Source organism: Chiloscyllium plagiosum, unplaced genomic scaffold, assembly GCF_037043375.1.
Source record: "Chiloscyllium plagiosum isolate Xiang-an unplaced genomic scaffold, Cpla_swu_hap1 HiC_scaffold_43, whole genome shotgun sequence".
Lineage (NCBI taxonomy): Eukaryota > Metazoa > Chordata > Chondrichthyes > Orectolobiformes > Hemiscylliidae > Chiloscyllium > Chiloscyllium plagiosum.
In genome coordinates, this window is record NW_028270181.1 from 32,773,132 (window position 1) to 32,798,694 (window position 25,563).

At 42.9% G+C, this 25,563-nt stretch overlaps 1 protein-coding gene across 2 annotated transcripts in view; it reads left to right on the forward strand.

The window, feature by feature from the left end:
- Positions 1-25,563, forward strand: part of LOC122541742 (nuclear factor NF-kappa-B p100 subunit-like) — a 63,385-nt gene that overhangs the window by 35,822 nt on the left and 2,000 nt on the right. For both annotated transcript variants that reach the window (XM_043678638.2, XM_043678639.2), the window contains exons 10-21: positions 4,042-4,127; positions 5,498-5,636; positions 7,025-7,141; positions 7,352-7,558; positions 10,329-10,470; positions 12,876-12,990; positions 14,025-14,235; positions 14,841-15,010; positions 16,444-16,546; positions 17,035-17,150; positions 17,902-17,974; positions 19,128-19,300. In XM_043678638.2, coding sequence (XP_043534573.1) covers positions 4,042-4,127; positions 5,498-5,636; positions 7,025-7,141; positions 7,352-7,558; positions 10,329-10,470; positions 12,876-12,990; positions 14,025-14,235; positions 14,841-15,010; positions 16,444-16,546; positions 17,035-17,150; positions 17,902-17,974; positions 19,128-19,300 — 1,652 coding nt within the window. The remainder of the gene's footprint in view (positions 1-4,041; positions 4,128-5,497; positions 5,637-7,024; positions 7,142-7,351; positions 7,559-10,328; positions 10,471-12,875; positions 12,991-14,024; positions 14,236-14,840; positions 15,011-16,443; positions 16,547-17,034; positions 17,151-17,901; positions 17,975-19,127; positions 19,301-25,563) is intronic.

A 25,563-nucleotide genomic window follows, 5' to 3' on the forward strand; every position in this document is an offset into this window, starting at 1 on the left:
AGAGGTAACAGCGAGGTTTTTTTTTAGATTAGATTAGATTAGAATTACTTTACTGTGTGGAAACAGGCCCTTCGGCCCAACAAGTCCACACCGACCCGCAACCCACCCATACATTTGCCCCTTACCTAACACTATGGGCAATTTACCATGGCCAATTCAGCTAACCTGCACATTTTTGGTCTGTGGGAGGAAACCGGAGCACCCGGAGGAAACCCACGCAGACACAGGGAGAACGTGCAAACTCCACACAGAGTCGCCTGAGGCGGGAACTGAACCCGGGTCTCTGGCGCTGTGAGGCAGCAGTGCTAACCACTGATGAGGGTAATGTTGTTGATGCAGTGTAGGTAGACTTCCAAAAGCCATTTTGATAAACTTCCACACAATAGACTTGAGGAAAGTGATAGATCATGGAATAAAGGTCCAGTGGCAACATGAATGCAGAATTGACTGAGTGACAGTAAATAGAGAGCAAAGGTAAATTGATCTGTTTTCGGCTGAAGTAGCATTTATAGTAGAGTTCCCCAGGAGTGGTATTGGGTCCCTTAGTTATCCTGATATATACTAATGATTGGAATCTTGGCGTACAGTGGGCAGTTCAAAGTGTGCAAATGACATAACTCTTGGGAGATTTATAAACTGAAAACTTGGAAGAATTATAAACTGTGTGGAGAACAGCATGGAACTCCAAAAGGACATTGACAAATTGGTGGAGTGAGAGAATAGATGTCAGATGAGGTTCAATGTGGAGAAAGATAAGGTGATGTATTCGCTTATTCCATGAGGTCAACCTGGCTGACCTCATTAAAATCCCTACAGATAGTTTTCAAAATTTTGAGTGATCTGAACAGAGTGAATAGGGAGAGAATGTTTGTGCTTGTAAATGGATCAAGAACTATGGGGCATAGTTTGAAAGTGTTTTGCAGAAGATGTTTTCACACAGCTAGAAGTTAGGGTCTAGAATGTACTGCCTGGGAATGTGGTGGAAATGGATTCAACTGAAGCATTCAAGAGAGGATTATTTAATTTTTAAAATTAAAGCAGTATCTATGATTATGGGAAAATGGTAGGAGGTTGTGCCAATGTTAAAATGCTCAGCGAGCCAGTACAGACACAATGGGCTGAATAGCCTTCCTCTGCACTGTAACAATTCTGTGATTTAATGATGACGTTAAATATTGTGAATGTTAGTGGTAGTCAGAAGATCCGGAACATTTTAGAAACCAGCAAAGGATGACCGAAAGGATTATAGCGAGAGATTGACATGTGAGAGAAAACTAACAAGAAATATGAAATGAACAATAACAGCTTCATCAAAGATATAATAATGAAAATGGGAGCTAAGACAAGAATAGTTTCTTGAGAAGGTGAGCCAGGGGAATTAATCGTGGGAAATTAGAAAATGGCAGGGAGTTTGTACATGTATTTTGCATCTGTCTTCGCAGTAAAAACTGCAAAAATATCACACAAGAATTGCAAAAAATTGAGAGACAAATGTGAGGGAGGAACCTCAAGCGTTCTCATCATCACTAGTGAAAAATGACCAGGAAAGCTAATGAGGCTAAAGTTCCGGGGCATTCCTGCATTCTAGGGCCACAAATGAAGTGGCTGCATTGCTGGTCATCTTCCAAACTTCAAAGTTTGCTGGATTCTAGAAAGGTCACAGATTGAAAAACCAATGTAACACTTCTATTCAAGAAAGGAGGGAGACCCAAAACTATGAGATTAGTAGTCAATTAATCTAAAATTCATTATTAAGGAGATAGTAGCAGAGCATTTAGAAAATCAGAATATGTCAGGCAGAGTCAACATGTTTTTGTGAAAGGGAAATTGTATTTGAGGTACTTATTGAAAATTTTTTGAAAATGTTAGAAGCAGGATGGATAAGAAAAAAGCAGATGTATTTGAATTATGATGTGCCTCATAAAAGGTGACTGCATTGGTATTGGGAGTGACATATTTGTATGGATAGAAGATTGGCTCACTAATAGAAAACAGTCAATAAAAAATGAATCATTTTCAGGTTGGCAAACTGGGGACAGGGAACAGTTCTGGGGCCTCAACTGTTTATGATCTAAATTAATAACTTTGAAGTTACCAACTGTATTTTAGCCAAATTTGGAGATGATACAAAGATGGATAGGAATGACAAGATGCAATTGATATATACAGAGAGATAGGCTAAGTAAATGAGCAAACAATTGGCACGTAACATATAATTTGGGAAAATGAAACATTGTCCATTTTAGCAGGAAGAATAGAAAAGTGGAATATTTAAGTGGAGCAACTGCAGAATGCTGTGGTACAGATGGATCTGGGTGCCTTGTATATGTACCACAACCATTCAGCATACTGTATGGTGCAAGGAGTAATTAGGAAGACAAATTGCACATTAGCCTTTATTCCAAAGGGAATGGAACATAAAAGTAGGGAAGTCTGTGCAACTGTACAGGACATTGGGAAGACCCAACGCGCGCTCTCATTTTCTTTTCCTGCTGTGTGGATTCCAAGGTTAATGTGTGGTGGAAGCTTCTAGAAATGGAAGCACAGCAATCGATGTGCATGGGGTTTCCCAGTGGCTGGGTGGAGCTTGGAGGGAATGTTGGTGAGACCACATCTGGAATGCTGTAACAAAAGCAGGAATAATTGGAGAAAGTGAGCAGCTCTGTGGAGAGAGAAATAGAGTCAACGCTTTGAGTCCAATGACCCTTTTCAGAACTCTGGAGTACTGTATACAGTTTTAAAGAAGTTTAAAATTGCAGCTTAGAGAAAGTTCACTCTGTGGATTCTTGGAATGAAAGGTTAGTTTTATGAAGAAAGGTTGCACAAGTTGGACCTACACTCATTGGTGTTTAGAAGAATGAGAGGTGGTCTCACTGAAACAAGGTAAGGTTCTAATGCCAGATGGTAGGGTCATGGCTGAACAAATTTCAGCTCTTAAGGACAAGAGGTTATAAGGTGATTTAAGAAAGTGTTGAAATCATGGATGGTTGTAATGTAGTGAATAAAGGGAAACTGTCTCAGTTGGAAGAAGTAAGACAATGATTTAGTGAGTTAAAACAGGAGGAAACGTCTTTTGTGTTAAAGTTATTATGATCGAGAATGTGCTGCCTGAGTTTCATGGAGCAGACATAGTAGTAGGTTTCTAGAATTGTTTGCCTGTTTCCTCATAGTTCCCACAAACCACCGCTTGTTACTACCTGAGAGTTTGGTTGAATTTCCCCTCGATTTCCATTTTTCTCTCGCTGATACACATAGAGGTTGTTCCCGAGAGAGGAGAGTTATTGGAAGCAGTCACTACTTCTTGTCAGTCCGGAAAGGTCTATCTCAGCTGGTTTGTTCCCAATCCCCTGGGCCTTGGATTTAGCTGCAGATTATAGAATGTGACCAAAATCCTTGTGAAAATCCATACAGGGGAATCCACCCAATGTCCTCCAGCCGACATCTCAAGTTACTCAGACTGAAGTTCCCCTGATGTGCTTTGTATTTGATTTGTACTGACTGTCTCTCTTAGCAGCCCATTTTTCAATTGGCTGCCAACTGTGGCTTTGATGCCCTAATGCTCAGTAGCCCATCATGACGCCACCTGAGGAGTAGTTTCCGACTAATGGAGTAAGAGATTTAAAACAGGAATGAGGAAGAATTACTTCTCTCAAAGGGTCGTGTATCTGTGGAATTCACTTCCCCAGAGTGTGGTGGATGCTGAGACATTGCATAAATTTAAGGAGGAGATCAGCACATTTTTAATTAGTAATGAGCTGAAAGGTTATGGAGAGTGGGTAGGAAAGACTGGATTTGAGGCAAAGATGGGATCAGCCCCAATTGTATTAAAAGACAGGTCAGGCTCGAGGGCTGAATGGCCTACTCCAGCTCCTAGTTCCTATATTCTCTCTGCTATTGTGAGTAAAAGAATTGGAATCCATTCTGAGTACTGCACTGTTCCACTGGGTGATATAGGGCTGCCCAACACCCTTCCTCCTCCTCCTCCCTCAGTATTGCTGCTACCTATCGGAAAATCCAATACCAAAATACTTTGCTTTCCAGATGACATCCAGGTGCGCTTCTATGAGGACGATGATAATGGGTGGGAGGCCTACGGAGATTTTGGACCTACGGATGTTCACAGACAGGTAAATAAATCCCTGCAGTTCATTGAAATGCTGTCCTGATGAACATTTTGACTACAGGGTACCTGGTTTTGTGCATGTTCTCTCGCCGCTATACTCTCCCTTGCTGTCTGTTGCTGGGCTTTATGTTCTGGGACTGTATCCTAAATGGTGAAAAATATGAAGAAGGAGAGAGACAGACAGACAGACATCCAGGCTTAACATCTGAGCACTAATTTGTAAACTCTGCCTCAGTATTCCTAGCAACCCTAGCAGGTTGAAATACTTAGTTTCTGTGACCAATATCTGAACAACTCTGAAACTTCAATCAAATCAGCGTTTCACCTTCTAACTTCCAGGCACAACAGATATTGTTTTATGCTCTCCTCATCTGGTAAAGCTACATTGCTCCCTCTCCAAGACCAGTATCTGAAGGACCAGATACACAGATAATCTCCAGCTGCTGAAGCATGCCGTTACTCTCATCCTTGAGATAAAAAAACTTGCATTTTTTCATATGTTCTCTATCTGTTTGTTGACATTGTAATGATCTCTATGCCTGGACCCTTTGCTCTCTCTGAACCTACACTCTCATCATTTGCAAAGTTCCAAAGTGAATGACCTCACACTTACCTGCACTGAAATAAATAGTCCACTATTTTATTATTGATCAATCCGTATCTCCTTGTAATTTTAGACTTTCATCTGCATTGGTTACAATGCTGCCTTTTATTGGGTCACTAGTAGATTTGGAAATGTCTTTTTTTCCGGTCATTAATAAATAAATAGCTGAGAGGTCATTCCTTGCTGGACACCAGTACTCATCTCATGCTAAAGACAGTTTCTCGCCATTATCTTCACTCTCTGTCTCCTTCCTCTTAGCTAATTTGCCTTAAAGGATTCTTTTTCTTTGTTTTTTGTCTGTCTAACGCCTCATCTGAAAGAGGCACCTCCGACAATGTGGCTATCCCTTAGTACTGACCCTCCAACAGTGCAGCAGCCCCTCAGTGCTCATCCGCTGACTATGCGGCACTCCCTCAGCTCTAACACTCTGACAATGCAGCACTCCGTCAACAGTGACACTGACAATGCAGCACTCCCTCAGCTCTGACCCTCTGTCATTGCGGAGCTCCCTCAGCTCTGACCCTCTGACCCACTTTCAGTACTTCACTGGAGCATTAGCCTGATTGATGTGCTTGGAATTTCCAGTTGTGTTTTGAAACTCTTCCCTCTCATGGGGACACGATTTGTTTTTTTTGAGCTATTGCAGTTTAATGAGCAGGATTCCAGTCTGCCTAATGTTCACCAGATATTGTCCATTTGTAAGTTACTGTTTGGTAGCTGTGCAAATATCTGGAAATGTGATTTCTTTGTGGGTTTTGTTTATTGCTCAGTTTGCCATTGTTTTCCGGACGCCACGATACTGGAATATTGATATTGAGAAACCAATCACCGTTTTTGTCCAACTGAAGAGGAAGAAAGATGGAGAAACCAGTGAGGCCAAGGCATTTACGTACTGCCCTCGAGTGGAAGGTAAGGCTGTAGTCCTGGTCTGGAGCTGGGGGGCCCAGATATACTCTCACTGGCAGAGAAACTTCCAAATGCTGTTTGAGAGGTCAACAAATCAAACCTGAGATTTTGAAAGAAAACTGGAAGCATATTTTAAAAATAGCTTTATTGCAACCTCAGGACATCTCAATGTTATTGAGCTACTTTGCGAATTGCAACTAAACTGACAGATGATTGTCACACAGCGACCTCCTACAGATAGAAAACGACCCAGTTTTTACTTGGCCCATGTTAGTGTTTGCCAGAGACTCGATGGTAGTTGTTTCCCTTAGGGGAGAAGAGGTAAGAATCCTCATCAATGTGCATAGTCCGAGAGCAAACCTACACACACAACGGTGCTCAGGATCACTTTCCAATCTTCAGGCCTCTGTTCAGAACTTTGTACTCAATTTACACCCCTGCAGGACTAAAAGAAAAGCAAATTCTGTTTTGAAAAATTTTGTATATCAATCAGTACTGCAGCCCTGTGAGCTCTCTGTCCAGTCTTGGACACACTGGTTATGAAGCGCATATTGAGTTTGGCAATCTTGCTCCTTGTCTTGAATAGGGAGTGACAGTAGGCAGGTTCAGAGTGAGCTGGAAATTCCAGGCCTAAGTGATGAGCTGATCTCAACCCAAAGTGTGACCATGAACCACTCAAGACAGCCCAGCCAATCATCCACAAAGGTTATTTCTCCCTGTGGGAGAGTATGACCAGAGGACATGCTCTCAGAATAAGGAATTGCATATTTAAGAAGGAGATGAGGAGGAATTTCTTCACTCCGTGTAGTGAATCTGTGGAAATCATTGTAGCCTTTCTCCTTGTCCTGTGTGGCCTCACCCCTTCTTGCCATAAAACCGTATGATAGATTAGCGGTAGTAGGCCACTTGGCCCACAAAATCTACTTTGCCTTTCAATGAGATCATGGTTGATATGGTAATCCTCAACTCCAATTTCCTGCCTTTACCTTTGATTCCTTTCCTGACTGAAAATCTATTATCTCAACCGAGGACATACTATATGACCCAGCCCTGACTGCCCTATGAGATTCACTACACGGAATGAAGAGATTCCTCCTTATTTCTGGTTTAAATGTGCAATTTCTTATTCTGAGATTATGGCCTCTGGTTACAGACTCAATCACAAGGGGGAAAGCATCTTTGTTATGATCAGTGTGTCCAACATTGGAGAGAAAGCTCACAGAGCTGCAGTACTGATTGATCCACTAGGTTTTTCAAACAGAATATACTTTGTGTTCTGCTTTAATCTCCCTCCAGTTAGATATTAACGGGAGAAGGGGCGGATTACGTTTGTGCAAACATTGATTTAATCGGCAGCCATTTGCATCACTCTTTTATTTTCCTTCCAACAGACAAAGAAGAAGTCCATCGGAAAAGGCAGAAGAGACTCCCTCACTTCTCGGATCATTTTGGCGGAGCGGGCTCATCAGGGGGAGCTACAGGATTCGGCGGAAGAGGAGGGGGAGGAGGTGAGGGCTGAATTTCAATCTTGTTTGAATCCCTTTATCGGGAGATGGAGACCAGTGGCTGGGAAACTACGGAGGAGGGTGGAGACAGGGGAAGGGAGTGGAGGTTGAATGAACAGGGGGGATGATGTTATCTTGTGTGGAGCAGCTGGCCAGTTGACTGAACGTTGAGCTCCATGAGCACTCTCACGACCTCTGCTGCTCTCTTTACAGGTTATAATTTCAATTCTATCGGCTTCATGAACAGTTTTGGGAACCCACACTGCACATTCCAACAGGGAATGCAGCACTCCGGAGGACCACAGGGGTGTATGGAACTAACCACTGGGCAGAGCCTCCAGCACACCACCTCATCACAACACACAGCCCAGAATGCAGACAGCTCTTCAGGGGAGGCCCACCAGTTCCCCACTCGTTCAGGTAGGTAAGATGGCACATGCAGTGGATGCAGTGTACCAGAACTATCAGAAAGACATTGACAGGACTCTGCAAAGGATCCTGGAGAAGAGGCATTGAATTAGGGGAAGGCATAGCTGCTTCATGAGTGTGAGAATTGTCAGGGTTTCCCGAGTAGTTGGTGATGGGAAGCTGAGTCACACGGGGTCGGTTCTCTACACCATGTCGATGAATTTGAGTTTGTGTGAGTGGTGACCGGGTTTGAAGGCAGGGTGTGTGTTGAGGCAGAGGAGCTGGTGCACAGAAAAGAAGTAATGATCCTAATGAGGCTGTGAAGTGGGGTGGGACTGATTGAGGAGGAAATGAATTGGGAGGGTTCAGGTATACATTAATGTAGCACCTCAGGTGGATTCAACCATTAATAAGTGACATTGAATCCTGCATTGTGCTGTAAAAGTATAAAAGTTTATACAGAATAGTACATCAAAATAAAACCTTCAAACCAAGACAAGCAACCTTTTGATAATGCAGCACTTCCTCAACAGTGAGCTCTGACAGTGCAGCGCTCCCTCTCAGCACTGACCCCCCGACAATGTGGCACCTTCACAGTACTGACCCCCCGAAAGTATGGTGCTCCCTCAGCACTGACTCTCTGCCAGCGCAATGTTCTCTCAGCACTGACTCTCTGCCAGCGCAATGCTCCCTCGGAAGGGACCCTCTAATGGTACGGCACTCCTTCAGTACTGACCATGTACTACACTGGAACTAGCAGGTCGTGTAGATCCCTGTAGATGTAGCAGCTGCCTTCATCATGAGCAGCAGTGAGTTTGCATGGCCATACAAGAGGCCGCATCCTGCCTGTTACAGTGCACTCAGTTTTTACAGACTGCGCAAAGAGCTTTGCATTCATTTTTATATTAACTGTCAATTCATCCCCTTTTGCCAATCTCATTGTTCAATCAATTGCATCTCTTATTATATTTGGTCTGGCTCTTGCTTGAATAATTTACCTGATGTGTATCATGCTTCCATTTCACCATTTTCTCTGTCTCCAAGGAGCTCGAGCCTTGGCTTCTCCTTGTTGAAATGAACTTGTATCAGAAATTGTCTTGTCCAATTGAGAAGTACTGGCTTAAATTTATTCTAAAGTTGATAAAATCATATAGTACAGAAGTAGCCCTTCGGCCCGTTGAGTCTGTACAGCCAAAAAAGATACTGCTACCTATATTATTCCCAATTTCCCACTCTACACTCATAACTGTGACACATTCCTGATGAAGGGCTTTTGCCCGAAACGTCGATTTTGAAGCTCCTCGGATGCTGCCTGAACTGCTGTGCTCTTCCAGCACCACTAATCCAGAATCTGGTTTCCAGCAACTGCAGTCATTGTTTCTACCACTGTGACACATTGTCTGCTCTAACTTGAATCAGAAACCAGTCCTTTAAATTGGAAAATTGCCAGCCACTCTACTCTTCACAAGGTGAGACAGGAAACCAGAAGATTGCAGAGCAGAGAGTCTAACAATCATTGTTGAGAAATTGCATGTAGAACAACGGAACTCCTTTTTATTTTAGCTGGTCAAAGAAACTTGACCTAGGTTTGTAGAGGATAGGCCATTCCTGCTGAAGTGTATTGAATGTATTCAAGAGGTGACTAAAATTGTAGATTAGGGATATCTCTGCATGTTATTGGTGTGTCTGCCTGTGTCATTTATATGAACTTCCAGAACTCATTTACAAAAATGCCTCATCAGAGATTGTTGGCAAAGGTGGAAGCTTGTAGGATTGAAGACAAATGATTGGCCTGTTAGGAAATGGGCTGAGTACTGGGAGATCCAGAACTGGGTAATGGGCACAGTGGTGTCCTGCACTGAACCTATGATCTTGTGTTTATACTACCAAACTATTCACTGTATTTTAACAATGACTGAGGTGATTGTGTAGAAAATCATGTTGAGTCAAAGTTTACTTAGACCTAAGTGATATTGTACAGAGTGGATTGAAACATTAAAATTACCAAGACATATTGACAGGCTGAGAAGGAGCAAAACTTTGGCGTAATATATTTCAAAGTAGGCAAGTGTGACATCATCCAGTTTGGACTTGAACGATGGACTTTTGGGGGTGGAGGAAATCCCGGTGAATAAATCATTAAATTATCATGAACATGTCCAGAAAATGATTCAAAAGGTTAGGGGAATGTTGGTCTTTATATAGAGGAGGAGAAATTTGATGCTTGACTTATATAAAATCCTGCTTAGAGCAGGGCACCAGTGAGAACGAAGTATTGGCTTTGGAGGGAGTGTAGTGAAGATTTACTACAATGAAACATGAAACCACAGGTTAAATTACAAGAAGAGATTTCCATAAACTAGTTTATGGGGTCATATGAAGGAGAATTGATACAGTATACTCTTTCTGCTTTTGGGGCATCAAGGATGTGAGGTCACAGTCTAAAGATTACAGCCAGACATTTCAATAGTGAAATTAGGAAACACTTTTAAGCATTCGGGATGGTAGAAATTTGGGACTCTCACCTATAGATTTGTTAATTGTAAAAGAATTTTGCAAATTTGTGTTAGCTGAAGTTATCATGGAATATGGGCAAATTAGCTAAAGCTACTGAGAGAAATAGGCCAAATTAGCGAAAGTACTAAGGGGTACGGGGCATGTGCAGGCGTATGTAATTAAGCTATGACCTCACGGACTCAAGGACTGAATGGCTTTCCCCTGTTAGAATGTAGAGCCTGTTTAGTGGGAAATGCTGGTCACTCATTTTTCTCTCATTCTACAGAGCAATTTCTTCACTTGAGAGCTCTCCAGATTACAGAGCGTACAGCCCAAGCTTTGTTGGACTATGCCATCACTGGGGACGTCCGCATGCTATTAGCTGTCCAGAGACACCTGACAGCTATTCAGGATGAAAATGGAGACACGTAAGTAATTGTTTCAGGAAAAAATACAATGTGTTTATGGTCATGTTTTTGAGATGGACCTATCCGGTGGTATGATTACAGTGATGTATTATGATTCCATTAATGACTGAAGAAAGATATGAACTTCCCAGTGCCCTGCGTAGGTTACATAATGAGATTTTGCATCTCAAGACTTTTACTACAATAAACAAATTAGAATCAACATTGACCAAACATTAGTTTGCAGGTAATTACTACATTACAGCTAAAGCTATTGTCAGCATTCACTTCTTAACATCACTGAAAACCCCAAACCATACTATACCTCCTCCACACTCTCAGCAGGAGTCACTCTCAGTCTTGTGTATGAAATTCCTGAGCTTCTCCTTGCTGCACTAGGGTGAAACTTCCAGTGTCCTTTTAAAAGCTGTCCTCTTCATTCAATCTTTTGAATACAAATGGATTCCCAGTAACAAGGTACACTCTCAAGATTCCTCGATTCTTAACTCTTCTTCAAGCAAGGTTTCAAAAAGCCCTCATCAGTCCTTGCTTGGATGAACCCAAAAGTAGTCCATAAGACAATAAAATACATAAGAGCAGATGCAGACCATTGGTCCCATCGAGCTTGCTGAGCCATTCAATGTCCTCAATAATCTTCAACTCCACTTTCCTGGCTTTTCCCCATCACTTTTGATTCTCATCTTAAAAATCTGTCTATCTCAAACTTGAATATACTTAATGATCCAGCCTTGACAGCCCTCTGTTTTAAAGTATTCCACAAATTCACTACCCACAGACAGAAGAAATATCTCCTCATCTCTGTCTGAAATGGTAACCCCTTATTCTGAGATTATACTCTCTGGTCCCAATCTTCCTACAACCTCTCCACATCTACTCTGTCAAATCCCCTAAGTGTATTTCAATTAGGTCATCGGTTATTCCACCAAACTGCAATGAGTACTGGCTCAACCCACTCCACCTCTTGTTATAAGGATATCCCTCCATACCCAGGAGCAGCTGAGTGAATCTTCTCTGGACTGCCTCCAATTCCAGCATAACTTTCCTTAAGTACTCCCTTTCTTTTGACTGGCTGTTATGGACCAGACCAGACCCCCATCAAAGAAGGTGACCTACACCCTAACTTTTTCTTAGTTTAGAGGTAGATGTGAAGTGGATATTCCAGGTGTGATGTGACTTTTCAAACCAATCGACATTAAGTAAAACACAATTTACTTAAACATGATAGTTAAAATACAAACAAAAGAAAGAGGAATTTAGAATAACAACTAATAACAACAACCTTAACTGAAAAATAGATACAGTACTCATTAATAGATTCAGTATCATCCCATAAATACACCCTTGGGAAAAAGGTAACTTCAGACACAGATTCTTATATACAGTTTTCCAATCTAGGAGGGAACAACATCAAGAGAGATTTAAGTGAATGAAGCAGCTAGGAATCATTTTACTGAAGCTCCCAACTCTTCTGAATGCTACAGCTAGAAAAATCTAGAAAGCATGCTCTGTGAGAACTGGCCATGCCCCTTCCATCGTTTCAGTTGTTTTTTTAACAAAAAGCATACAGACCTCTTTTGTTGATATAGGCCGTCTCCTGTAGGCACTTTGGCACCTCTACCTTTACAACCTCTCTTCAAAAAAAAACCCAAGACAAAGCAATCTTTTTAAAGCAACAGCATCATCAGGCTGGCAAAGGAGCACCTGCTTAGGCCTCCTCCCCAAAATCTTTCTGTCTGATTGATTTTGAGTGTCTGTCGGCAGTAAGACCAGGTCCTTTCTCCTTTGTCTCCTAGTTTTCGAACTTGCAGCTGACTTTGAGTAGGTTTTGATTTATGTTTCTTATCTCCATAATGAGTAGATCATGTGGGTTGGTCTCCAGGCAGACTCGTTATCAGGTTACACAAATTGCACAGATGTCCCATCCCCTTCTCCAAGCAATTCCATTTTACCGCAGATTAAAGGAAACTATCTAAAACATATCATCTTATAAAGTCCAAAGCTCTCAACAACAGCATTGAATGTGAAAAGAATTGAGAAGGATTTGGGAAAATAAATAGGAAAGGAAGAGTTTTGGAGAGCAGCAGGGTTAGTGCCATCCCAGTTCCGAATTATCCTAGTTGATTTTGCTATCTTGTGCCCATCTTTGCCGGGTTTGTGGACTTGTCCAAGAACTGACTGGGAAGTAAATATCAATTCCCACATTGTGGAGGCTAGGATTTGGAGGTGATATGTTATACCCACTGAGGAAAGGTGATTACAGAGGGAGGAGCCAATTCAATCTGTACCCCTCCCCCAAATTAGGTCAAGGTAATGTCTCAGTGCCATCAGAGGCTGGCACTCTGTTCCCGATTGTATTAGCAGACAGTGCTGGGTTGCACTATTAATGGGGTCTCCTCTCTCGACAGCTCATTACATTTAGCCATCATCCATCAACAGCCTCTGGTGGTTCAGCAGCTGCTCCAGGTTATCGTCAGTATTCCAGGGCAGAGCATCATCAACATTCCTAATGATCTACGTCAGGTCAGTGTTTGAATGTCATCGGCATTCCCAATGATCTATGTCAGGTCGGTCTCTGCACATCAGCATTCCCAGTGATCTACATCAGATCAATCTCTGTACAAGAATATTCCCAATGATCTCGTTAAACCTCTATTACTAAAGCTTTGGTCATTTGGTCGCTTTTGTGGCTCAAGTGTCATACCTGGTTTTGGAATTGCTTTCCTTTGCAACTGACATCTACTTAGATTAAAGCTGATTTTATGTTTAATGCCTATCCTTCCAGTCTTTTTAGTGTATCTGGCATCTTATTACATTTCACCTCAATTAGTTAACCATCAAGTTGCTGTTCACAGAAATATGGCTCTTGTATTTCCAGTTCCTAAGTCCACATCGCTGAAGGTGTCACATTCAAATATGGCAAAGATAGCATAAACATATATAGCAAGCAAGACCACAGGGATTACATATACAATGATGCTTCCTCAATACTGCTTCCATTAGACCCTCCAGGACAGGTACAGCATAGGATTATATTATGGAGTGAAGCCCCCAAGAAACACTCCCAGTTCAGGGATAGCATGAAGTTAGATACACAGCAAATCAAACACTCCAAGACAGGTACAGCATGGAGTTAGATATAGAGTAAAGCTCTCTCTATTCCCATCGAATGCTCCCAGGACATGTACAGCACAAGAAAAGCTGCAGAGTAAAGGTCCCTCAACACTATCCCCATCAAACAATCCCTGGACAGGTACAGCATGTTATGTTATAGAATGAAGCTCTCTCCACACTTGTCCTCATGAAACACTCCTAGGACAGGGTCAGCATAGGGAAAGATACAGAGTAAAGTTTAGACTGCACTGTCCCTCATCAAACACTCCCAGGAAAGGGATAGCATGGGGTTAAATACAGAATAAAGCTCTGTATTTAAATACAGAATAAAGCAGTGTGCCCCATCAAATGCAATCAGGACAGAGACTGAATAGGGTCAGCAGTTTGGTCACTGTGCTGTAAGCCTAAAACATTTTGTGATTGTTTTGTTTTTTCTATCCTAGACCCCTTTGCACCTTGGAGTAATCACCCAGCAACACAGGATTGTTGAGCTTCTACTCACTGCTGGGGCTAATGCCACCATTTTGGATCGTCATGGAAACTCTATCCTCCACCTTGCTCTCCACAGAAAAGATGAGAAGATGGTGGAATTATTGCTGGAACATGTCAAGCCTCAGGCCCTCAGCAAGCTGATGAAAATGCCAGACTGTAATGGTACGTCCTGCATGAAAGATGTTCATAAACACATTGTTAAAATGTCCACTACCTGGTCTGATGCAAGCTAACAAAACGCACAAGCCCAGGTTTGACCCCTCGCGTTAGTGGAGTTAACTGATCTTCCCTCCAATGCTGGGACCATTGCAATTTTCCCAGTTTTCCATGTATTCCAGAAAGGTTGGGATTCCTGCTTCTGATCTTCATATACAATCCTGTGTGCAGCTGTGAGAGTGAAGAGTACCTGTGCCTGTGTGTTACTGTGTCCGCATCCCCAGGGGCCTTCTGGTCTCTCAGTAGCTATGCCTAGCATGGTTTGATACCACAGGATACAAAGGAGATCAAATATAACCCAAGACTTCCACCAATTTTGTGAAGTAGAATCACAGCCAATGTGTAGCATGAGTCGGGCATGTAACGTTTCGGGCATGAGTTGATTCTCCTGCTCCTTGGATGCTGCCTGACCTGCTGTGCATTTCCAGCAACACATTTTCAGCTCTGATCTCCAGCATCTGCCGTCCTCACTTTCTCCCATAATATCTTTCTTAGCCAATCATAGAGTGTCCATTTTTAACTGACTGTGCCTGATCTGTTTCTTTCTCCAGGTTTGTACCCAGTACATCTGGCAGTGAAAGCCATGAATAAAGATTTGGTGCAAGTTCTGCTGGACAAAGGGGCCGATAAAGATGTGGCTGAACAGAAGAGTGGCCGAACACCCTTGCACTTGGCTGTGGAGGTCAAGAGTCTGAATCTGGCTGCGCACCTCTTGTTGGAAGTAGGTCACTTTGGACAGCTACCACAGTAACAGTGTCGCTGCAGTTGGACATGGGGCACTCACCCCATCTCATCCTTATTACCCCCGCATTTGCTCGGCAGGATGCCAATGCAGCCTGTTCTGTTTTTTTCAGTCAGTAAGGGAAAATGCAGGAGAGTGGAGTTGAGGATTATCAGTCATGATCCCATTAAATGGCAGAGCAGGCTCAATGAACTAAATGGCCTGCTTCTGCTCCTCCATGTTATAATCACCAAGGACACAGTGTGCGCTCCAGGGGCTCCCCAGGTGAAGCTTTCCAGGCATATACCAGTGTGCAATATTGGTCGCTAGCCAGCTGGAATCCTTAAAGAGAGCTTAATGAATAATGGGGCGATTATAACAGAAATCCAATGAATGAGCTACAATATTCTGCATGTCTCGGTGTTTATAGAGATAGGGATCTTGTCACTTCAACTGCTTATGAAATGTTTAAAGTTTAACATCCATATTTTGCAAGTCAGAAACCCCCCCGAGCCCCCACCGCCAATGCTGTTGCTCTACCAGCTTCCTTCATCTATCCCTCACTAAGGTCAGGCCCCAACAAAGTTCTCACAGCTTTTTATGCATCTTTATTTCAGTGTTTGACACCATAAGTCCATCACAAGTTACTCTGTGTGCTGCTTTATCTTATTGTTTTCTGATTATTATCAATCCTTCATTCTCTCTTTGTCTCTGTGTCACATTCTCATTTCCCCTTGATTTTCTCTTTGTTGTTTGTATTGTTACTTTGTCACCCTCTCGCTTACACATTCTTTCTCTCACACTCATTTTTTCATTCCCGAACACATACTTTCTCTTATGCATGTATAAGAAGTATTTAGATGTGCACAAGCCAAATTCTGGAATAAAGGATTAGAATAGTTAGGCATTTGTTTATGGCCAGCATGGCTGGAGATCTCTATGACTATATGAGGCCTTTCTTTTCTTGTACTTGTGTTCTCTATCTCTCTCTCTCTCTCTCTCTCTCTCTGCACCCACTGACATGCTCTTGTTCATTAAGCGGAGAGAAATTAAAGGTACATTAACTCTGATTTCTTTCCACAGATGCTGCCACACCTGCTGAGCTTTTCCAGCAAATTCTATTTTTGTTTCTGATTAATAGCATCCACAATTTTTCTGGTTTTTATTTGCACTTGTTCATTGTCCCTCTCCCTGACCCTCAGTACTCTTGGGGCTGGATTAGGTTTTGCGTTTAAAACAATATGTTTGGGAGCAGCTGGAAACAGCGATTGGAACCAATTCCCTGAGGAATGAAGCTCCCAGCCTGAGTCAGAAAGGACCCTTCAAACTGAGAGAGTGAAGACACATGGTCTACACTGCTGATCTGTTTGCAATTTGCAAACCCTAGTGCCAGGTAGACAATTCTAATAACGATTTGTTGCTGTTTGTCCTAGGCTGAAGTGGAGGTGGACCGGCCTACATTTGAGGGGAACACTGCTCTTCACTTGGCTGCAGGATACGGTCTCCCAGCCCTCACAGCCATGCTACTGACTGCAGGTTTGTCACAAGGACATCTGTTCACTCCTGTTCTCGACACTTGATGGAGCCAAATCTTCCTCTGAGTCACAGCATAGATTAGTCACCATATGAGATTCTCTGCGTGTCTGAATGTTCTAGTTTCAGAAAACTCAGGAAAGGATAGTTTAATTGTCATTCGATTTCTACTCTGCTGAGACTGTACCTTTCATTTGAGCCTCAGTCGTACATAAAATCCTGTTCGGGGGAATGGTGCCAATATCCTCACTGTCGGGGGCTCTTCGACCTTGCACCCAAGTATGGTCCAACACAAAGCTTCTTCCCCACCTCCTGAACCAAGTCTCAACCTCTCCCAATCTCTGCTCCACTCCTGTGTCCGATTAAATACCCAAACCCTCTATCCAACCCCCGCCTCAGGGACAGCTTACCAATTGTGGGCACTTAGGGTATATTAGTGACTGAGCGATTTGTTTGACTTTAATCTTCATCTCTCCCACCACCAACTCCAGGAGCTGATAAATATGCAGAAAACTATGAACCCAAAATAAATTCAGAGGAAGAGGATGAATCGGATCAGGAGATCTGCCATGGGCACACGCCTCTCGACATCACTGCCTGCGAGAAGGTATGTGGACAACTTGAAGAGGGATCAGACCATCCAAACAGCAGCTCAATTAGATTGCCACGCCTAATTTTCAACAATACAACACAATGCAATCTCTATCGATCCAATATCGCCCTTCTAGTGTTAGTATTGATCTATTCTGTGCCCCCTCTAAGTTCCTTCCTCTTGAATGGTGCCCAGAACTGAATGCAGAACTACACATCAGGTTTAGCCAAATCTCTCTGCACCTTCCGCCCTGTTGTATCTCCGCCTTGTTGAGGTAAAAGGACCATCCCATTAACATTTTTAATTTTTTTTATGTTCCTGGGCTAGACGTATTTCCCGTTTTCTGTAAACAGGTTCCCAAGTAGCTCAGTTCCTCCATAATTCTGTCTTCAGTCTAAAATGGATGACACTCACATCTCCACATTAGACACCATGTGCCACAGTTTTGACTACTCATTTATCAATGTTACTTAACCAATGTATTCCTGTGTTACATTCTGCCTCTATTTTCATAAGCAGAAATGTAACAGAGGAACATGTTGATTAGGTGTCAGGCAGCCTAGTACCATTGGGAAACCTAGAGTTAAGAGCTGGCAATGATTGGTCGAAAGGTAGCTTGGTAATTGAACTCAAAGATGGCTGACACATGAAATGGCAAACGTTGCAATCTTCATAACGTTTGAGCACTAAGGTCTTGGTTTTGATTCAAATAGAATGGGCCTTTTACTGTGTTGCAGAAACTGATTATCTCTCTCACTCTGTACAGGTTCGTGATATTTTACTGGGAGAAACTTCGAAATGGAAGGAAGGGAATCGACAGTTACCTGAACGTCAACAAGGTAATTGCTCACTCTGCCTCTCAATCTTACCCCTGGTCACCATGTGCTCAGTGACTACCTACTCCAGCCACTCTGCTGCAGAGCAAGTCATATGCACAGCTGCTCACAGCTTTTCTTTTACTCTTTAGTAAGTGCCTTCATTCCACATCTAATCTTAGGCAAAAGATAGAAGATTGAGACTGTTCCTGATCTGAGCCAATAGCTCAATACTTGATTCGTTTTCCTGATCTCTCAGTTCAGGAATGCTATGACCAATATGCTTCTCTTTGTCAGACTATGTAGGCAAAGTAATTCTGAATTTTGTCTCAATTCCAAGGAACATGTTTGACTTGGCCCCCTCCCTCGAACTGCACCTCACTTCTCCTGTGTGTGCGATGTTTCTGGTTTGCCATTTTGTCAGTAAATGGTACCAACGTACTTAGACAGGAGAGAAGGCATTTATGTAGAGCTTATGACATTGACTGGAACAAATCTCATGCATGTGGTCAAGGAACAGAAGAGTATTTTAGGCTCCTTCAAGGATGCTGCACTCAATTACTGTGCATGTATTCCAACAAAGAAGTTGATCCAGTTCTAGAAAATAAGTAAGGAAAATAACTGATGGACGTATCGGAGAAGAATCAGGAAATCGTGATCATAATATGGTTAGGTACAGATCTTGAGTGTTAGGGTTAGCGTGGAGTGTTGAGTCAGAGGGGGCTCAGCTACCTACCCGAGTCTTGGCTCATTGCTGTTTAAACTGTTTTGAGGTAACCAGGCCTCCCTCTCTGTGAATCGATGGGACCAGGCCTCTCAGTAGTGCTCTCCCTCACTGTGAATCGATGGGACCAGGCCTCTCAGTAGTGCTCTGCCTCCCTCACTGTGAATTGATGGGACCAGGCCTCTCAGTAGTGCTCTCCCTCACTGTGAATTGATGGGACCAGGCCTCTCAGTAGTGCTCTGCCTCCCTCAACCGGTGAGGCCTCTGAATGAATCTGTTTCACTGTCACTGATCTGCTTCAGGTTGCAGAGTCTGAAGACATAGCTGAGGTTTCAGGGACATAGCTGAACCCAGGGCAGTTCCTCTGCATGTTTCAATGATGTCCTGCGGGGTGTTTTTGAGGTCTTGGTTATTTGGAGTGTAAACTAACTGCTGGCTCACGTTTGCTCACAGGCAGTATTGCATCGCTAGGTTCTGAAACCCTGGGAGAGCTGAACAAAGTCTTAAACCAGGAGGTGTCCGGATCGGACTGGATGAAACTGGCAGAGAATCTAAATCTTGGCTCTCTTACTGAGTTACTCAAAAGTGCCAAGTCTCCGAGCAAGTCACTCTTGGATAATTTTGATGTATGTTTGTCTGGTATTCATTGTATTGACACAACCTGTTGGCCTCAGCACAGTAACACAACGGGAAAACATCAGATTTGCTTATAAAGATTAATCATCTTTAGTTATTCCTTCAGTCAAATAATCAGGGCTCCTGAGGGTCTATGTTAACAAAGTCAGAGAGTCATAGAATCCTAACTAAACGCTAACCCCATTTCCCTGCACTTGCCCAATATCCTTCTAAATCTTTTCTATCCATGTATTTGTCCAAATGCCTTTTAAATGTTTTGAATGTACTCATCTCAACCACTTTCGCTGCCCACTCATTCCATATGCATACCACTGTACATAAACAAAATTTGCCCCCCAGGTTCCCTTTTAGTCTTTCCCCTCTAACCTTAAACTGCTGCCCTCTCATCCTCGATTCCCCAACACTGGGAAAAAGACTGAGTGCATTCACCCTATTCATGCCTCTCATGATCTTATAGAATATATAAGATCCCCCCTCAGTCTCCTACGCTCTAAAGAAAAAACAAAAATCCTAGTTTGTCCAACCTCTCCCTTTCACTCAGACCATTGAGTCCTGGCAACATCCTTGTAAATTTCTTCTGCACTCTTTCCAGTTTAATAACATCCTTCCTGTAGCAAGGTGACCAAAATTGAACACAATACTCCCAAGTGTGGCCTCACCAGCATCCTGTATAGCTACAACATAACTTCTATACTCAGTGCCCTGACTGATGAAGGCCAGTGTGCCAAAAGCCACCTTCACTGCCCTGTCTACCTGTGACTCCACTTTCAGAGAACTCCAAGGTTCCTCTGTTCCACTACACTCCTTAAGGCCCTACCATTCACCATGACACTCCAACCTTGATTTGACTTTCCAAACGCACGACCTCACACATATCTCTATTAAACTCCATTTGCCATTTATCAGCTCACTTCCCCAGCTGATCAATGTCCTGCTGCAATTTCCGATAACTTTCCTCACTGTCTACTCTTATTTTATTGTCATCTGCAAACTTGGTAATCACCTAGAAGAAAGTAAGGACTGCAAATGCTGGAAATCAGAGTCAAAGAATATGGTACTGGAAAAGCACAGCCAGTCAGGCAGCATCTGAGGAGCAGGAGAATCGACATTTTGAGCATAAGCCCTTCATCAGGAATGAGGGAGTGGCCCAAGGGGTCTGAGAGATAAATGTGAGGGGGGTGGGGTTGGGGGGAGAATAGCTGGGAATGCGATAGGTAAATGGAGGTGGGGGGGGTGATGGTAATAGGATGGAGAAGAGGGTGGAGCAGATAGTTGGGAAGGAAGATGGGGACAGATAGGACAGTTCAAAAGGGCAATCATGCCTTGTACATTCTCATCCAAATCATTGATATAGATAACAAACAGTAATGGGCCCAGCACAGACCCCTGAGGTACTCCACTAGTCACAGGCCTCCAGTCTGACAAGCATCCTTCAATTATTACCCTCTGCTTCCTGCCATCGAGCCAATTGTGTATCTCATTTGCCACTCCCCTGGATTCCATGCGATCTAACCTTCCAGAGCAGTCTACTATGTGGAACCTTATCAAAGACCTTACTGAAATTTATATGGATGGAATCTATCGCCTTGCCCTCATCAACCTTCCTGGTCACTTCATCAAAGAACTCTCAAATTTGTGAGGCATGATCTTCCACACACGAAGCCACGTTGATTACTTCTAATCAAACCCTGTCTTTCCAAATGCATGTATATTTTATCTCTCATAATCTTCTCAAGTAACTTACCTACCAGATTTTTTATTTGCAGCCCTTCTTCAATAAGGGCACGTCATTTGCTACCCTCCAGTCTTCCAGGACCTCAGCCCTGGCTAACAATGATAGAAAGATATCAGCCATGGTGCAATTTCTTCTCTAGCCGCTTGCAGTGTTCTTGGATATATCTGGTCAGGACCAGGAGGTTTATCCACCTTTATACATTCTAATATGTCCAACACCACCTCCACTGTGATATGGACTGTCCCCAAGATATAACCATTAACTTCCCCAAGTTCCCAAGTCTTCATGTCTTTCTCCACGGTAAACACAGGAGAAATATTCATTGAAGACCTTACCCATCTCCTGTGCTCCTACACATACATGTCCACTTTGGTCCTTGAGGGGGTCCTATTTTCTCTCTTTCTCTTTTTCCTTTTAATATACTTAAAGAACCTCATTGAATTCACCCTAATCTTCTCAGCCAAGGCTATTTTGTGTCCCCTTTCTACCCTTCTGATTTCCTTCTTCAGTAAACTCCTGTATCCTTTTATAAACCTCCATGGGTGCCCTTGATCTGCCTGTACCTGAGCCATGCCTCCTTTTTATCTGGTCAAAGTTTCAATGCCTTTTATCATCCAGGGCTCCCTATTCCTCCCAACCTTGCCCTTTACCCTAACAGGGCTATATAGACCTTGAACTCTAGTGAACTCACTTTTAAAGGCCTCCCACTTGTTAGTGGTCCCTTTGCCTGTAAACAAACTACTCCAATCAACCCCTGCAAGCTCCTGTCTAATTCCACCAAAATTCACCTCGCCCCAATTTAGAACTTGAACCCGTGGAACAGTTTTGTTCCGCTCCATAACTATTTTAAAATTAATAGAACTGTGGCCACTGGTACTAAACTGCTCCACCACTGTCACCTCAGTCACCTGCCCTGCCCTGTTTCTCAAGAGCAGGTTGGGTTTTGCCCCTTCCTGAGTACGAGCCTCTATATACTGCTTGAGGAAACTTTCCTGAATGCACTTAACAAATTCCATCTGTTATGGACCAGGTGAGAGCCCCTTCAAACACTTTAAGGTAGTCCAGATCCTAACTTTTTCTTATCTTAAAGGCAGATGTGAGGTGGATATTCCAGGTGTGATGCAGCTGGTCAAACCACTCAGCTTTAAGCAAAACAGAGCTTATTTAAACACTACAGTTGAAACACGAACAAAAGAAAACAGAATTTAGAATAACTTATCTACTTGAAAACTTAGCTGACTTGATACTGCAAATGAACTAAGAAGCTGTTCCAATTCCAGTAACATCCCATAAGTATACCCTTTGGCAAAAGGTAAATTCAAACACAGGTTCTCACACACAGGAAAGATTTCAGAGAGAAAAGTCGGGCAGGAATCATCTGCTAAAGCATGAAACTATTTCTCTGCACTGCAGCAGCTTCTGACTGCCTGTTAAAACAAAACCAAATTAGAAAAATCCTGAACTGGGAGAAATAGCCACTCCCCTGCCATTGTTAAAGTAGACAATTTTGCACCTCTGCCTTTAACATAGAACATAGAAGAATACAGTGCAGTACAGGCCCTTTGGCCCTCGATGTTGCGCCGATCCAAGCCCACCTAACCTATACTAACCCACTATCCTCCATATACCTATCCAATGCCCGCTTAAATGCCCATAAAGAGGGAGAGTCCACCACTGCTACTGGCAGGGCATTCCATGAACTTACGACTCGCTGAGTGAAGAACCTACCCCTAACTTCAGTCCTATATCTACCCCCCCTTAATTTAAAGCTATGCCCCCTTGTAATACCCGACTCCATACGCGGGAAAAGGTTCACACTGTCAACCCTATCTAACCCCCTAATCATCTTGTACACCTCAATCAAGTCACCCCTAAACCTTCTTTTCTCTAATGAAAACAGCCCCACGTGTCTCAATCTTTCCTCATACGATCTTCCTTCCATACCAGGCAACATCCTGGTAAACCTCCTCTGCACCCGTTCCAGTGCCTCCACATCCTTCCTATAGTATGGCGACCAAAACTGCACACAATATTCCAGATGCGGCCGCACCAGAGTCTTATACAACTGCATCATGACCTCAGGACTCCGGAACTCAATTCCTCTACCAATAAAAGCCAGTACGCCATATGCCTTCCTCACTGCACTATTTACCTGGGTGGCAACTTTCAGAGATCTGTGTACATGGACACCAAGATCCCTCTGCTCATCCACACTACCAAGTATCCGACCATTAGCCCAGTACCCCATCTTTTTGTTATTCTTCCCAAAGTGAATCACCTCACACTTAGCTACATTGAATTCCATTTGCCACCTTTCTGCCCAGCTCTGCAGCTTCTCTATATCCTGCTGTAACCTGCCACATCCTTCCTCACTGTCAACAACTCCTCCGACTTTCGTATCATCCGCAAACTTGCTCACCCAACCTTCTAACCCCTCTTCCAGGTCATTTATAAAAATGACAAACAGCAATGGTCCCAAAACAGATCCTTGCGGAACACCGCTAGTGACAGCACTCCATGAAGAAACTTTGCCATCAACTACTACCCTCTGTCTTCTTCCATCCAGCCAATTCCTAATCCAAACCTCCAACTCACCCTCAATGCCATATCTCCGTATTTTCTGCAGTAGCCTACCATGGGGAACCTTATCAAACGCCTTACTAAAATCCATATATACCACATCTACCGCTTTCCCCTCATCAACCTCCTTCGTCACCTTTTCAAAGAATTCAATAAGGTTTGTGAGGCACGACCTGCCCTTCACAAAACCATGCTGACTATCCTTGATCACATGATTCCTATCCAGATGTGCATAAATCCTATCCCTTACAATTCTCTCTAAGACTTTTCCCACAACAGAAGTGAGACTCACCGGCCTATAGTTACTAGCATCCTTTACGACATCTTTTGGAAAAAAAAGGACAAAATAATCTTTTTAAAGAGACAGCAGCATCACACACTCCATCTAACCTAAGACCTAGCCCTATGGCAGTCCCAGTCTATGTTCGAAATTGTGTTTTATGAGAAGAGTCCTAATTGGTAATTGTAGCTCCTGTGTTCAATGGCTAGTCTGTACCCAATACTTGCAGCAAAAGAAGATGCTACACCTTGCTCCATCTTGTCTTCTCACTTTCCCAATGGAACCCATCCCTCCTTTGCCTATCAAAGCCACTGGTCAATGGGGAAGAGTCTAAGGAGATGCACAGAAGGCATTTGTTGTCAGTCCATTACAGATTAGTAGCAAAAATGGGGAATGTGAATGAGTCATAACCATGTGATATATCTAGGATCAGAGGGCATAATCACAAGAATAAGGGGTTAACCATTGAAGACACAGATGAGAAGGAATTTTTCCTAAACTTTAATGAATCAGTTAAATTCTTTACCATAGAGGAGTCATAGAGTCATACAGCATGGAAACAGACCCTTCAGTTCAACTTGTTCATGCCAAACAGACATCCACATTTGACATGGTCCCATTTGCTAGCATTTGGCCCATGTCCCTCTAAATCCTTTCTATTCATATACCCATCCAGATGCCTTTGTAATTGTATCCACCTCGACCATCCTCTCTGGCAGGAGTGTGGAGGCTGGGTATTAAGTATATTCAAGGCTGAGATAGTTTTTATCAGTAAGGGACTCGAGGGTTATGGTCAAAAAGGCAGGAAGGTGTAGTTGAGGATTATTATATCAGTCACAATCTTGTGACCAATGAGCTGAATGACCTGTTTCTGCTCCTATAATTTATGGTCTCATCAGTTTAGAGGAAGGAAAGAAATATTGTGCAAGTATATGGGGATAAAGTAGGAGATTGACACTAGTTAATGATGCTTCTTTAAAGAGCTGGTGCAGGCACAATGGGCCTTAATGACCACCTCTTGCACTGCAACAATTTGGTGATTCTGCAAAATGGTTAGAGTCAGGATAAAGGGAACATACTCTGATTTTTGGAATCTGATTAGTGAAGTTCTCTATGGCCTTAGCCCTTCACCATATATATTAATGACTTATAGAGAATTCGGTAGTAAATAGAGAATTCTGTAGGTAAGGAGAAAGTGAGGATTGCAGATGTGGAGGTCAGGGTCGAGAGTGTGGTGCTGGAAAAGTCAGACAGCATCCAAGGAGCAGAAGAATTGACATTTCAGGCATAGGCCTTTCATCAGGAAATTCTGCAGCTAAGCTTGAAAATGACACTATGTTAGGAGGATGCAGATGGGACAAGAAAATTACCAAGGGACATAGACAGGACTAAAACAAAGCCAGTGTATGAACAGTCTGGTGGGATGACTATCAAAGAACCAGGAATTCCCGTTCCAAAACAAAACACATTTTGCTCTGGTTTAATTGTGCTGAATTTGTTCCCCTCACAAAGGTAAATATATCCATCCTGTGCTGTGATGTCCAGATTCAAACACAGTAACCATTCAGAGATAAAGGCTAATATTCCATCTAGCTTCTTGATTCCTTTCTTGTATATCCTGTACATGACCTGTGTACATTCATAAGAATTATACCAGG